Source organism: Dipodomys spectabilis, unplaced genomic scaffold (assembly GCF_019054845.1).
Source record: "Dipodomys spectabilis isolate Male_0828 unplaced genomic scaffold, ASM1905484v1 ptg000318l, whole genome shotgun sequence".
NCBI lineage: Eukaryota > Metazoa > Chordata > Mammalia > Rodentia > Heteromyidae > Dipodomys > Dipodomys spectabilis.
Window position 1 is genome coordinate 1,084,898 of NW_024870995.1, and position 14,288 is coordinate 1,099,185.

At 66.8% G+C, this 14,288-nt stretch overlaps 2 protein-coding genes across 3 annotated transcripts in view; one reads left to right on the forward strand and one right to left on the reverse strand.

The window, feature by feature from the left end:
- Positions 1-3,995, forward strand: part of Piezo1 (piezo type mechanosensitive ion channel component 1) — a 55,753-nt gene extending 51,758 nt beyond the window's left edge. For both annotated transcript variants that reach the window (XM_042702200.1, XM_042702201.1), the window contains 9 exons: positions 106-264; positions 371-518; positions 1,647-1,835; positions 2,360-2,452; positions 2,556-2,728; positions 2,811-2,933; positions 3,004-3,083; positions 3,202-3,391; positions 3,469-3,995. In XM_042702200.1, coding sequence (XP_042558134.1) covers positions 106-264; positions 371-518; positions 1,647-1,835; positions 2,360-2,452; positions 2,556-2,728; positions 2,811-2,933; positions 3,004-3,083; positions 3,202-3,391; positions 3,469-3,718 — 1,405 coding nt within the window. In that variant the 3' untranslated portion in view covers positions 3,719-3,995. The remainder of the gene's footprint in view (positions 1-105; positions 265-370; positions 519-1,646; positions 1,836-2,359; positions 2,453-2,555; positions 2,729-2,810; positions 2,934-3,003; positions 3,084-3,201; positions 3,392-3,468) is intronic.
- Positions 3,991-14,181, reverse strand: Ctu2 (cytosolic thiouridylase subunit 2). The gene is made up of 15 exons (XM_042702204.1): positions 14,080-14,181; positions 10,176-10,250; positions 8,288-8,366; positions 8,122-8,181; positions 7,363-7,423; positions 6,885-6,994; positions 6,505-6,773; positions 6,292-6,427; positions 5,216-5,347; positions 4,935-5,026; positions 4,752-4,855; positions 4,528-4,669; positions 4,370-4,436; positions 4,232-4,290; positions 3,991-4,151 (listed from the first exon to the last, which is right to left on the reverse strand). The coding sequence occupies exons 1-15, from the start codon at positions 14,145-14,147 to the stop codon at positions 4,076-4,078; spliced, it is 1,530 nt and encodes a 509-aa protein (XP_042558138.1). The 5' UTR covers positions 14,148-14,181; the 3' UTR covers positions 3,991-4,075.
- Between the last annotated feature and the right edge of the window lie 107 nt (positions 14,182-14,288).

The window sequence follows — 14,288 nt, forward strand, 5'->3', positions numbered from 1 at the left end:
CCTACCCCCGGGGCCCCAGTCTGTCCAGGCTCAGGGCACTCGCTGTGCGTGGCATTGGTGGGGCTCTGCAGCTCCGCTCTAACCAGGCCTCTGCCCTGCTCCCAGGATGTTCCGCCAGAACACCGTGGCCCAGCTGTGGTACTTCGTAAAGTGCATCTACTTTGCCCTGTCCGCCTACCAGATTCGGTGCGGCTACCCGACCCGCATCCTTGGCAACTTCCTCACCAAGAAGTACAACCATCTGAACCTCTTCCTCTTCCAGGGGTGAGCGTGGGCTCCCTGGGCATGGCGCAGCGGGAGGGGCCAGGACGGCAGGCCTGTTGCCGTGGGTCCGGGAAGGGCCCACCTGACAGGAAACTGGCCTTGACAGGTTCCGGCTGGTGCCGTTCCTGGTGGAGCTGAGGGCAGTCATGGACTGGGTGTGGACGGACACCACCCTGTCCCTGTCCAACTGGATGTGTGTGGAGGACATCTACGCCAACATCTTCATCATCAAGTGCAGCCGGGAGACAGAGAAGGTAGGTGTGGGACTGAGGGCATGGGATGCGGCCCCACGGTGCTGGCATCCTGAAAGGAACTTTCTGAAGCTCCTCTGGGCTGGGGCAGGAGGACACTGGGTCTCCTGAGGGGTTCACAGAAGCGCGGGAGGGAGGAGAGCCTGGTGGAGGTGGAGGAGCTTTGGTTCTTCACTGCGGGTACAGGTTGGTGCTCTGGTGTATTGACGCAGCTGTGCACCTACCACAAGTCCAACTTAGGACACTTCCACCACTCCACAAAGCAAGCCTGGTTCTGGCCCCACTACCAGCCACTGTCTGTGCTGATCCCACAAAAGAACTCTCGTCTGCTTCCCGCCTCTGCCCACCGCCCTCCCAGCAGTTTCCCCATGGCCCAGCCAGTCAGTGCTCCACTCCTTTCCACGCTCAGGCGGTGCTCTCCGGTGTGTCCAACCTCTGGCCAGTCTCTAGGCCGTCTGCCCGCGTGCCCCCCCCCCCCCCCCGTGGCAAGTGTGAGCCACCGGTGCTCCGTCCACGGTCGCAGAGCTGCTGTGGGCCTATGTGGAGGAGTGGCCCGCCTTCAAGTAGCTGCACTGCGCTGGCGCTGCATTCTTACCAATAGGGCCTCTATTCCTCGGCGGCCACCCTTTAGCCATGAGGCCATGTCTGCCTCCGGCCGTCAGTTCCTAGCAGGAACTCAATAGATGCCAGCCACTGGGGCTCAGCTAGGCCACAGCTTCTGCCACATGTGGCTGCCTCCAGTTTTGCCTGCATTTTGCTCAAGCTCTTGGTGTTCTGTCTGCAACTTCTGCCAAATCCAGGCCACCGTGTAGCTGTCTTGCTGAGATTTAAACTCAAGCTCTGATCTTGAGTCCACCCTTTATACGTGCAGCAAGGGGCACGTGTGTTCTCGGGCACGTGCAGCGTCCCATTCCTGCTGAACGCTCCCAGCACCTCATCCAGGGCCCCATGACCACATCGGGGTTTGTTTCTGCACTTCAGGTCTGTTCAGCGACCTGTCTGTCTGTCCTGCGCCAACACTATGGGTTTGTGCAGATGCTGCCTTGTGATTTAGACCACGGGCCTGTGAGGGGTGGGAGTGACCCGCGTCTCCCCTAGAAATACCCGCAGCGTGACCTGCGTCTCCCCTAGAAATACCCGCAGCCCAAAGGGCAGAAGAAGAAGAAGATCGTCAAGTACGGCATGGGCGGTCTCATCATCATCTTCCTCATCGCCATCATCTGGTTCCCGCTGCTCTTCATGTCTCTGGTGCGCTCTGTGGTGGGCGTGGTCAACCAGCCCATCGACGTCACCGTCACCCTCAAGCTGGGGGGCTACGAGGTGGGTGGTTCCCAGCCCGGTCAGCTCCCACCTGGGAGACAGAGTAAGGCTGTCCCAAGGCCACTTGTGCACAAACCCTCATGTGGGCCACCCCACCATATAGAGCTCCATGTGCAGACTCCCGTGTGGCCCCTGTGCACAGCTCCCCCCCCCCGTGTGGCCCCTGTGCACAGCCCCCCCACCCCGCGTGGCCCGTGTGCACAGCCCCCCCACCATATAGAGCCCCATGTGCAGACCCCCGTGTGGCCCGTGTCCACAGCTCCCCCACCATATAGAGCCCCATGTGCAGACCCCCGTGTGGCCCGTGTCCACAGCTCCCCCACCATATAGAGCCCCATGTGCAGACCCCCGTGTGGCCCCCGTGCACAGCCCCGCCCCGCATGGCCTGTGTGCACAGCTCTCCCCCCCACCCCACGTGGCCCGTGTCCACAGCTCCCCCCCCGTGTGGCCCCTGTGCACAGCCCCCCCACCCCGCGTGGCCCGTGTGCAGCCCCCGTGCACAGCTCGCCGCATTGTCCCCCCAGCCCCTGTTCACCATGAGCGCCCAGCAGCCCTCCATCGTGCCCTTCACGCCCCAGGCTTATGAGGAGCTGTGCCGACAATTTGACACCCACCCGGTGAGTGGCCCCTACGTGGCCTCCACTGGGCGGGGCAGGCGGTGGCCTGGTGGTGGTGGGGGCACATCCCCCACTGAGGACCCCCCTCCCGGCCCCGCCGCAGCTGGCCATGCAGTTCATCAGCCAGTACAGCCCTGAGGACATCGTCACGGCGCAGATCGAGGGCAGCTCGGGGGCGCTGTGGCGCATCAGCCCGCCCAGCCGCGACCAGATGAGACGAGAGCTGTACAACGGCACGGCCGACATCACCCTGCGCTTCACCTGGAACTTCCAGAGGTAGGAGCCGGCCCGGGGACCCGGGCGGCCCCGCGGGCTCACCGCGAGCGCGTGCAGCGGCTCAGCTATGCCCCCGCCTCAGGGACCTGGCCAAGGGTGGCTCGGTGGAGTACACCAACGAGAAGCACACCCTGGAGCTGGCCCCCAACAGCACAGAGCGCCAGCAGCTGGCCCGCCTGCTGGACGGCACGTCTGACCACTCCGTGTGAGTGAGGGCCCTGCGGGCTGGTGGGGGCCGGGGGTGAGCTGGCCCTGACCTGCCGGCCCCACCACAGGGTCATCCCCCACCTTTTCCCCAAGTACATCCGGGCCCCCAATGGGCCAGAAGCCAACCCCGTGAAGCAGCTGCAGCCAAGTGAGTGTGGGTGTCCGGGCCTGGGGGTGGGGTTGGGGGGGAGGGGACAGGACCTCGGCCCCGGGGGGATGGGGCAGTGGCCCGTGGCTGCTCCAAGCGTCCCCCGGCTCTGACCCAGTGGAAGAAGCCGACTACCTCGGTGTGCGCATCCAGCTGTGGAGGGAACGAGGGGGAGCGGGGGCTGCCGGCTTCCTGGAGTGGTGGGTCATCGAGATGCAGGACTGCCACAGCAACTGCAACTTGCTGCCCATGGTCATCTTCAGTGACAAGGTCAGCCCGCCCAGCCTTGGCTTCCTGGCCGGCTATGGGTGAGTCTGGAGGTCTGGGTGGCCCGTGGCTGGGTGGCTCAGGCGGCAGCCCGGGCCTCACTCTCCTTTCCTGGCAGGATCATGGGGTTGTACGTGTCCATTGTGCTGGTCATCGGCAAGTTTGTGCGGGGCTTCTTCAGCGAGATCTCACACTCCATCATGTTTGAAGAGCTGCCTTGCGTGGACCGCATTCTCAAGCTGTGCCAGGACATCTTCCTGGTGCGGGAGACTCGCGAGCTGGAGCTGGAGGAGGAGCTGTATGCGAAGCTCATCTTCCTGTACCGCTCGCCAGAGACCATGATCAAGTGGACGCGAGAGAAGGAGTGAGCCCCGCCTTCCCGCCCTGGGTGCTGGGAATGAAGGAGCCGCCAGCACAGGCGGCACTGTTGACTGGGGTGGCTGCTCCCCGGCCCCAAGCCCACCAGCTGTGACAACTCCACGGCCCACCCGAGCCCCGATGCTGCTGTCAGAAGGACGCTGTGTCCCACCCGAGCCCCGTGGGCCTAGCCTAGTCCACGGCCAGCCAGCTGGGCCTGGAGGCCCAGCCCCATGCGTACTGTAGAGTTTTCTAATTAAAAATGTTTTTATTTATACAAATAGACAATGGTGGGCCAGGCCCATCCTGCCCTGACTCCCGCCCTGCGCCGACGGCCCTCCCACACCGGCCAGGTGTGTCCTCCGGGCTCAGCTCTGACCCTGCTCAGCCTCGCTGTCACTGTCCTCAATCAGGTACTCCTGGATCTCCTGCATGACCAGGTCCCTGCAGAGCACACAGTGAGCACCGGGCGGGTCGGGAGGGCCGGACACCACAAGGGACTTCGCAGCTCAGGCGTCACTTACCTCTGCCTGCGGGACTGGGCCTCCGCCAGGATGTAGGGGGGCAGCGAGTCCTGGGAGGGCTGCAGGAAAAGAAGCCAGGAGGGGTGAGGGGCGGCGAGCATGCCTGTGCCCACGGCTGGGAGAGGAGCATCCACTCACCACGTCCTTCATGGTGACCCGACAGCTGTAGCACAGCTGCTCGGTGACGCAGGCTGGGGCCTCCTCCCTGGGGAAGCAGAGTGGACCTGTGGAGCTGGCTCTGCTCAGGCCCTGGTGTCCCCCTCTTCCAGCTGCAGGGAGATGGGGCAGGGACTCACCTCCCACAGGCCGACCCGCAGCAGGCCTGGCCCCTGCCTGGCTTCAGGCTGCTGCAGCAGGGTGAAGTGGGAGTCCCACACTCAGCCTGGGGTGTTTTTGAGCGACGCAAAGAGGTCTGAGCCCCAAAGGCAGTGGCACTATCTGCAAACAGAGAGGGGTGAGGGCACCGAGAGCCCGGAACGCCAGCCCGCCCCCGGCTGGCCTACTCCCGCCCGGCCCCTACCGTCGGTGTCGATGTCCAGCGCACACATGCACAGGAGGCAGTGGGAGCCGGGGGGGCCAGCAGCGCAGCCCTCCCTGGGGGACTTGGCCAGCTTCTCGCTCGTCCTGCGGGTAGGCGGGGAAAGTCACGGGCACCACCCCCGGCCAAGCCTCGCTGTGGGCTCAGCACCCCCTGCATGCACACCTGTACACGGTGCTGATGGTGGAGGGGAACTGGGTCTGCAGCCGGAGGATGAAGGCCTCCATCAGACGGTGGATGCTCGCCTTCTCGGGCGCCTGGGGGGAGGAGGGGCGGGGGAGGTGGTGAGGGCAGGATTTCACACACCGGCCCTGCTCCCACAGTGGGGCAGGGACGTCCGCTCTGTGGCCCCGTGAGGCCACAGCCTCTCATCAGGAATGACAGGACAACGTAGGGTTCTTATCAGCTGGCGTGTGCCAAAGGGGAGGGCGCCCAGGCAGACCCACCTTGGTGTCGATGGCCGGCGTGAAGACCGACGGCACGGCGAACAGGCGGTTGTAGAAGACCACCTCTTTCAAGGTGTGGTCCCTCATGGGCCGCACCACCACCACGTCCCCGTGCCGCTCATCCGAGAAGCCCTGAGGGGTGCAGCGGGTGACCCTGGTCCTGCCTGAGGCGGGGCCAGACCGCTCCCCCAGGCGAGGTTGCCACCCAGAGGCTTTCACCTGAGGCACAGGGGCACCTGGCCCCGCCCCCGCGTACGTGTCCCGCCCCCGCGTACCATGTCCCCGCCCCCCTGCGTACCGTGTCCCTGCCCCCGCGTACGTGTCCCCGCCCCCTGCGTACCGTGTCCCTGCCCCCGCGTACGTGTCCCCGCCCCCTGCGTACTGTGTCCCTGCCCCTGGTGTCCCCGCCCCTGCGTACCATGTCCCCGCCCCCGCGTACGTGTCCCCGCCCCCTGCGTACTGTGTCCCTGCCCTTGGTGTCCCTGCCCCTGGTGTCCCTGTCCTTACGCGTCCCCGCCCCCACGTACTGTGTCCCTGTCCTTACGCGTCCCCGCCCCCTCGTACCGTGTCCCTGCCCCTGGTGTCCCCGCCCCCGCATACCTTGTCCCCGCCCCCGCGTACCGTGTCCCTGCCCCTGGTGTCCCCGCCCCCGCATACCTTGTCCCCGCCCCCGCGTACCTTGTCCCCGCCCCCTCGTACCGTGTCCCTGCCCCTGGTGTCCCCGCCCCCGCGTACCGTGTCCCTGCCCCTGGTGTCCCTGTCCTTACGCGTCCCCGCCCCCTCGTACCGTGTCCCTGCCCCTGGTGTCCCCGCCCCCGCATACCTTGTCCCCGCCCCCGCGTACCGTGTCCCTGCCCCTGGTGTCCCCGCCCCCGCATACCTTGTCCCCGCCCCCGCGTACCTTGTCCCCGCCCCCTCGTACCGTGTCCCTGCCCCTGGTGTCCCCGCCCCCGCATACCTTGTCCCCGCCCCCGCGTACCTTGTCCCCGCCCCCTCGTACTGTGTCCCTGCCCCTGGTGTCCCCGCCCCCGCATACCTTGTCCCCGCCCCGCGTACGTGTCCCCGCCCCCGCGTACTGTGTCCCAGGCGAGGAAGGCGCCTCTCCCCAGGGCCAGGTTGGTCATGAGCTTGATGGCCAGGCGGGTGCAGCTGTCCCCCATCATCACCTTGGAGTAGCCGTGGACTCGGGCCACGTGCAGGATCAGGTGGGCCCTGTGAAGGAGCAGCGGGCGTTGCAGAGGCCAGCCGGGGTCCCAGAGGCAAGGGCAGGGCCCCGGGCGCGGGCTCACCGCAGGGTCTGCAGAAGCTCCTCCTTGGCCGTCAATGTCTTCACGGAGTTGAACAGCCTGGACAGAGCCGCAGTCTGCGCAGCTGTAGGGGACCTGGTGTGGCCTGGGTGGGGTAGGCACGTCTGTTCTCCCCCCTGAGCCGGGCCGCGGCTGCCCTCTGAGCCCAGCTGGTGCTGCAGAAAGCTGCCCACTGCTGCCTTGTAGCCCTCCTCCGTCCCTCCTGGCTCCCGGGCAGGGCAGCGAAGCACTGACGGCGGCAGGCTGAACACCTGCCAGGATGCCAGAGGCCAATGAGCTCAGGGCCCAGCCTAGAGAAGCATGGGAGCAGGAATGGGCACACCCATCGCCCTCCAGGTCCTTTCCCAGGACAGTCCAGCCACCTCTTCTAAAGCGACCACGTGCCACGGGAAGCCAACGCTCTGCAGGATCCGCTGCACCTCAGCCAGGGTTTCTGCTCGGCCTTCCGGGCTCTGGCCACAGACTGCTCCCTCTGCAGTGGGAAAAGGAGGATGCGGACTTGCAGAGATGCCTGGGGCGGGGAAGGAGGGGACCAACGCCCGCACGGCCAGACTCCGTACAGGGGCGGTTCTGAGGTTCTGGCAGCAGGTACCTCTCCAGAGCGAAAGAGGCCACATAGCCCTCCACATCCTACCCAACACCGGCACTGAACACAGGACAGGGCAGGCACTCGGCCCCTCGCCCCAAATCTGGGCAGTCTGAGAATTCAGGACAGGACTTCAGTGCCCAGTGCTGGAAGTGTCCCTACCAGAGCCTCAATGAAAGGCCCTCCTGGGCAGGCCTCGCCAAGAGGAGGCTCTCCAGGGCAGCCCTCAAGCATCTAGCGCTAGGCACACATACCATCAACAAAGATGACTCCCGGCACAAAGCGCAGTCTTTTGGCAGAATCCTGACTCAGGCCCTGCGGGAAGAAGCAGCACCTAGGACTGCCTTCCCAGCAGACGGAAGGCGTGCTGCTCCCAGGAAGCAGAAGCAGCGGCTCAGGCGCAGGTTAGGCGGGCCTGCGGACAGGGCTGAGCTGGCCAACGCGCTGAAAAGCACACTGTGTAGGTCTCAGAAATCTGTAGCTGTTTTGTGTAGGAACAGAGCTGGCCTCAGGCAGAGGGAGCTGGGCCAAGCGATGCCACCCAAGTGCTGGCTGGCCGGCCGGGGGCCGTGCTCCACCTGAGTAGGGACGGGGACCAGGCACAGGAGCACTAGGAGCACACGTGCCCCATCCCTGTTCCAAGACCTCCACCTGGAAAGTCCAGAGCCCTAGGGCCCACCCACGTCCTGGGTTCACAGCTTGAGCCCCCCCACATCTATCTCCTCCCCTTACATGCTGCACTCTTTGCCTAGACCACTTCTGACAAATGTTCTTCATCTCCCCATGAGCCGTACTTGGCCAAGCTGCAGCACCATGATGATGCAGGTTTGGAAAATGAACAGAGCAAAGTGGGGCACAGCTGGGTATCCAGGATGTGGCTTCTGGTCTCTGCCCCTGCTGTCAACCACAACAGTGCCGTGCAGGAGCGTGCTGCTGGCTCCTGCTGGCTCTTGTCTACACAAGGCCTTAGGAGCCAGCTGAGCAGGAAGCTCCCTGACTCAACTTGAACATACCTCAAGGACCTGCCAGACCATGGAGCCAGACGAAGGCCCCCCCGACCATGCCAGGAGCACCTGGGGGAGAGGAAACATCAGCAGTTTTACATAGTGCCTTCTAACACACAGGCGTCTACCCCACACCGAGCCCACCCTCAGAGCCTGGAGGGAAGCCCCTGGCTACCTTCTCTCCAGGAAAGATGAGGCGGTTCTTCCCCAGCATAGCTCTGAACTTATGCACATACAGTGCCTTGAAGCAGTCCCTGTAAAGGAGCCAAACGGGGCTGCTCTGGCCCACCAACGGTGTGCAGCCCAGGGCCCAATGGCAACAGCATCTGTCTCTTGGGAATGCCCGCCTTTAGAAACTGCCACAGCCTGGAGAAGGGCTAGGTGGAATACAGCACTGCAGATGCAGCTGCCAGGTGCACCAGGTTCCCAGGAACACACCTAGTCCCTGAAGGTTGCAAGCTATACCCAACATGGGGGCCGTGGCTAATGCACCCCAGCTGGTGGAAAGGGCAGACTCAGACTGGCAAGTGATGAGCCAGGCCTGATGCCCACCAGGAGACACGCTGATGGATGATTGGCTTCTAGGTATTGCCCCTCTGGAGTGGAAGAGGAAATGCTAAGCAGGCTGTAGAGAGGCACAACAGCCCAGGCCTCCAGGCTTGCCAACCGAGGCTGCAATGTATCTAGGCCTTGCTAGGCAGAAATGGTTCTGAATCTGCACCAAACACACATGCTCAGGTCCCTCCTTAATCCTAACTACTCAGGAGGCTGAGATCTGAGGATCGTGGTTCAAAGCCAGCCCAGGCAGGAAAGTTCGTGAGACTCTTATCCAATAGCAGCTCCCCCCCCCCTCCCCCCCCCGCAGCCCGGAAGTGATGCTGTGGCTCAAGCGGTAGAGCGCTCGCCTTGAGCTGAAGAGCACAGGGACAGGGCCCAAGCCCAGAGTTCAAGCCCCACGACCAAAACAAAAAACAAAAAAACAAAAAACATAGTCAAAACTTCCCACCAGGTCTGGGAAGCTCTTAACATTTCAGTTGATTCAGGCTACTAAGTCAAGTGTTTTCAACCCTGGCTACACGTTAGACTCACAAAGACCAGTTGTCAGAATTTCCAGGGGTGAGATCTAAAATTATCTGCTTTAAAAATTCTCTCAGAAAGAAGTGGCGCTGTAGCTCAAGTGGTAGAGCGCTTGCTTTGAGCTGAAGAGCTGAGGGACAGCGCCCAGGCCCAGATTCAAGCCCCTCGACCGACAAAAAAAAAAAAAAATTCTCTCAGAAGCTAAGCACCAGTGGGTGAGGCCTGTAAGCCTAGCTACTCAGAAGATTGAGATCTGAGAATCTGAACAGAAACATATCCATGAAACTCATCTCCATTTAACCACCAAAGAGCCAGAAATGGGTGGCTCAAGTGCCAGCCTAGAGCAAAAAAGCACCCAGGTCCTAAGTTCAAGCCCCAGTACTGGCACAAAGGAAGAAGAAAAAGGAGGAGGAGGAGGAAGAAGAGATTACTTACTCAACAAACAAACCCTATTCTAAACAGCATCCAACAACAGAAGAAATTAAAAGGCTAAAATGCAGAGACCTAGTGCTGCCCTCCTGCCCCGGACCCTCTGGAAATAACCCCTTGCTCCTGGCCCAAGGACTTGGGGGACAATGAGCTTTCCTTCCCAGCCTCTGCTCCCACAGATAAAGCGATGTCCTACAAGGTAAACAACTTCTACCCAGAGCACTTGGCAAGCTCCCGGGATGCTCTGAATGGCGTCAGATGTATCCTAGCTAACCCTAAATGTCAGTTGTGGGGCTTGAACTCTGGGCCTGGTGCTGTCCCGGCGCTCTTCAGCTCAAGGCTAGTGCTCTACCGCTTGAGCCATAGCACCACTTCCGGTTTTCTAGTGGTTTATTGGAGATAAGAGTCTCACGGACTTTCCTGCCCAACCTGGCTTTGAACCGCGATCCTCAGATCTCAGCCTCCTCCGCAGCTAGGATGACAGGCGTGAGCCACCGGCGCCGAGAGTAACAATGCTTTTAAACAGAAGAAAAAAGCTTGAGAAGCAGGGCTCTCACCTGCAGAAGGCATCTCCGGCGCGGATGACCACCACTGGCAGGCCTTCTTTGCACTTCACACACTTCTGCTCACCTCTTGAAGGGTCAGGGAGGAGAGAACAAGCACGTGGATGCAAGGCCCCCGTGCCCTAGCAGACCTGAGGCCCACCAGAGGACCCTCCCTGGTACCCCGGGACTTGTCTGTGTCTTAACCAACAGCTCAAAGGCCCTGGGCTGGGAGAATGTGTGGCCTGGAAAAGCAGGCCTAGGGGACATGTGAGGGTCTCAGTGACAGGACAGCAACGGGGGGCGGGGGGGGGGGGGGGTGATGACAGGCAGAAGGTATCAGTCAGGGGAGACAGGGAGTAGACAGCAGTCAGAGCCAGATTGCCAGATTGGGGGGAGAGGACTAACAAGAAGAGCGCATCAGGCTGGGGTGACAAGGAGAGGGCATCAGGCGAAGGGTTTAGGGTGCGGGGCGTCAGACATAGGGTGCAACGGGCGGAGGGGACGACAGGCGGGGGGGGAACAGGTGGGGGGAACAGCTGGAGGGTGGGACAGAAAGGGGCAACAGGCGGAGAGGGGACAGGTGAGGGGGGCAGGGGGGACAGGTGAGGGGGACGGGGGGACAGGCGGAGGGGGGACAGGCGGAGGGGGGACAGGCGGAGGGGGGACAGGTGAGGGGGGCAGGGGGGACAGGTGAGGGGGACGGGGGGACAGGCGGAGGAGGGACAGGCGGAGGGGGGACAGGCGGAGGGGGGACAGGTGGAGGGAGATGGGGGGGAACAGGCGGAGGGGGGACAGGCGGAGGGGGGACAGGTGAGGGGGGCAGGGGGGACAGGTGAGGGGGACGGGGGGACAGGCGGAGGAGGGACAGGCGGAGGGGGGACAGGCGGAGGGGGGACAGGTGGAGGGGGATGGGGGGAACAGGCGGAGGGGGGACAGGCAGAGGGGGGACAGGTGAGGGGGACGGGGGGACAGGCGGAGGGGGGACAGGTGAGGGGGATGGGGGGACAGGCGGAGGGGGGACAGGTGAGGGGGACGGGGGGACAGGCGGAGGGGGGGGACAGGCGGAGGGGGGGACAGGCGGAGGGCAGGACAGGCGGAAGGGGGACAGGCGGAGGGGGACAGGTGAGGGGGATGGGGGGACAGGCAGAGGGGGGGACAGGCGAGGGGGGGACAGGCGGAGGGGGGACAGGCGGAGGGGGGACAGGCGAGGGGGGGACAGGCGGAGGGGGGACAGGCGGAGGGGGGACAGGCGGAGGGGGGACAGGCGGAGGGGGGACAGGCGAGGGGGGACAGGCGGAGGGGGGACAGGCGGAGGGGGGACAGGCGGAGGGGGGACAGGCGAGGGGGGACAGGCGGAGGCGGGACAGGCGGAGGGGGGACAGGCGGAGGGGGGACAGGCGGAGGGGGGACAGGCGGAGGGGGGACAGGCGGGGGGGGGACAGGCGAGGGGGGGACAGGCGGAGGGGGGACAGGCGGAGGGGGGACAGGCGGAGGGGGGACAGGCGAGGGGGGACAGGCGAGGGGGGACAGGCGGAGGGGGGGACAGGCGGAGGGGGGGACAGGCGGAGGGGGGACAGGCGAGGGGGGGACAGGCGGAGGGGGGACAGGCGGAGGGGGGACAGGCGGAGGGGGGACAGGCGAGGGGGGCACAGGCGGAGGGGGGACAGGCGGAGGGGGGGACAGGCGGAGGGGGGACAGGTGAGGGGGACGGGGGACAGGCGGAGGGGGGGACAGGCGGAGGGGGGACAGGTGAGGGGGACGGGGGGGACAGGCGGAGGGGGAACAGGTGAGGGGGACGGGGGGAACAGGCGGAGGGGGGACAGGTGAGGGGGACGGGGGACAGGCGGAGGGGGGACAGGCGGAGGGGGGACAGGCGAGGAGGGGACAGGCGGAGGGGGGACAGGCGGAGGGGGGGACAGGCGAGGGGGGGACAGGCGGGGGGGGGACAGGCGAGGGGGGGACAGGCGGAGGGGGGACAGGCGGAGGGGGGACAGGCGGAGGGGGGACAGGAGGAGGGGGGACAGGCGAGGGGGGACAGGAGGAGGGGACAGGCGGAGGGGGGGACAGGCGGAGGGGGGGACAGGAGGGGACAGGCGGAGGGGGGGACAGGCGGAGGGGGGACAGGCGGGGGGGGGACAGGCGGGGGGGACAGGCGGAGGGGGGACAGGCGGAGGGGGGGACAGGCGGGGGGGGGACAGGCGGGGGGGGGACAGGCGAGGGGGGGACAGGCGGAGGGGGGACAGGCGGAGGGGGGGACAGGCGAGGGGGGGACAGGCGGGGGGGGGACAGGCGGAGGGGGGGACAGGCGGAGGGGGGACAGGCGGAGGGGGGGACAGGCGGAGGGGGGACAGGCGGGGGGGGGACAGGCGGGGGGGGACAGGCGGAGGGGGGACAGGCGGAGGGGGGGACAGGCGAGGGGGGGACAGGCGGGGGGGGGACAGGCGAGGGGGGGACAGGCGGAGGGGGGACAGGCGGAGGGGGGACAGGCGGAGGGGGGACAGGAGGAGGGGGGACAGGCGAGGGGGGGACAGGAGGAGGGGACAGGCGGAGGGGGGACAGGCGGAGGGGGGGACAGGAGGAGGGAACAGGCGGAGGGGGGGACAGGCGGAGGGGGGACAGGCGGAGGGGGGACAGGCGGAGGGGGGACAGGCGAGGGGGGGACAGGCGGAGGGGGGACAGGAGGAGGGGGGACAGGCGGAGGGGGGACAGGCGGAGGGGGGGACAGGAGGAGGGGACAGGCGGAGGGGGGACAGGCGGAGGGGGGGACAGGCGGAGGGGGGACAGGCGGAGGGGGGGACAGGCGGAGGGGGGACAGGCGGAGGGGGGACAGGAGGAGGGGGGACAGGCGGAGGGGACAGGCGGAGGGGGGACAGGCGGAGGGGACAGGCGGAGGGGACAGGCGGGGGGGGACAGGCGGAGGGGACAGGCGGAGGGGGGACAGGCGGAGGGGGGACAGGCGGAGGGGGGGACAGGAGGAGGGGACAGGCGGAGGGGGGGACAGGCGGGGGGGGACAGGCGGAGGGGGGACAGGCGGAGGGGGGACAGGCGGAGGGGGGGACAGGCGAGGGGGGACAGGCGGAGGGGGGGACAGGAGGAGGGGACAGGCGAGGGGGGACAGGCGGGGGGGGACAGGAGGAGGGGACAGGCGGGGGGGGGGACAGGCGAGGGGGGACAGGCGGAGGGGGGACAGGCGGAGGGGGGGACAGGAGGAGGGGACAGGCGGAGGGGGGACAGGCGAGGGGGGACAGGCGGGGGGGGACAGGAGGAGGGGACAGGCGGAGGGGGGGACAGGCGAGGGGGGACAGGCGGAGGGGGGACAGGCGGAGGGGGGGACAGGAGGAGGGGACAGGCGGAGGGGGGACAGGCGGAGGGGGGACAGGCGGAGGGGGGACAGGCGGAGGGGGGACAGGCGGAGGGGGGGACAGGCGGGGGGGGACAGGCGGAGGGGGGACAGGCGGAGGGGGGACAGGCGGAGGGGGGGGACAGGCGAGGGGGGACAGGCGGAGGGGGGGACAGGAGGAGGGGACAGGCGAGGGGGGACAGGCGGGGGGGGACAGGAGGAGGGGACAGGCGGGGGGGGGACAGGCGAGGGGGGACAGGCGGAGGGGGGACAGGCGGAGGGGGGGACAGGAGGAGGGGACAGGCGGAGGGGGGACAGGCGAGGGGGGGACAGGCGGGGGGGGACAGGAGGAGGGGACAGGCGGAGGGGGGACAGGCGGAGGGGGGACAGGCGAGGGGGGGACAGGCGGAGGAGGGGACAGGCGGAGGGGGGACAGGCGGAGGGGGGACAGGCGGAGGGGGGACAGGAGGAGGAGGGGACAGGCGGACCGGAAGGAGCGGTGCCCAGGGCCTCGCGAGCCGGCAGGCCGCTCGCGCCCGGCCCGGAGAACCGCGAACGCGGCCCGGGGGCTCTCACCTGGGCCGGGGCGGGGGCGCCGGCTCTCGGGGCGCCGGGTCCGCGTAGTCCTCGCCGGCCTGGCACATGTCGGCGCAGGGCGTCGGAGCCGCCAGCCCCGCCGCGCGCCCGCGCCGTCTGATGACGTCGGCGGCGGCGCCGCGCCGCGAGGCGAGGGCGGGGCGAGCGCTGACGTCGGCGCGGTGGCGTCACGGCGGTGACGCGCGGGC

Coding starts and splice junctions, on each gene's coding strand:
- Ctu2 (XM_042702204.1), bottom strand. CDS start 14,147: ATGTGCCAGGCCGGCGAGGACTACGCGGACCCGGCGCCCCGAGAGCCG. Junction 6,995..7,362: donor GGGAGTCATCTTTGTTGATG/GTATGTGTGCCT, acceptor TTCCCACTGCAG/AGGGAGCAGTCTGTGGCCAG. Junction 5,027..5,215: donor CGCCGGCCATCGACACCAAG/GTGGGTCTGCCT, acceptor TCCTCCCCCCAG/GCGCCCGAGAAGGCGAGCAT.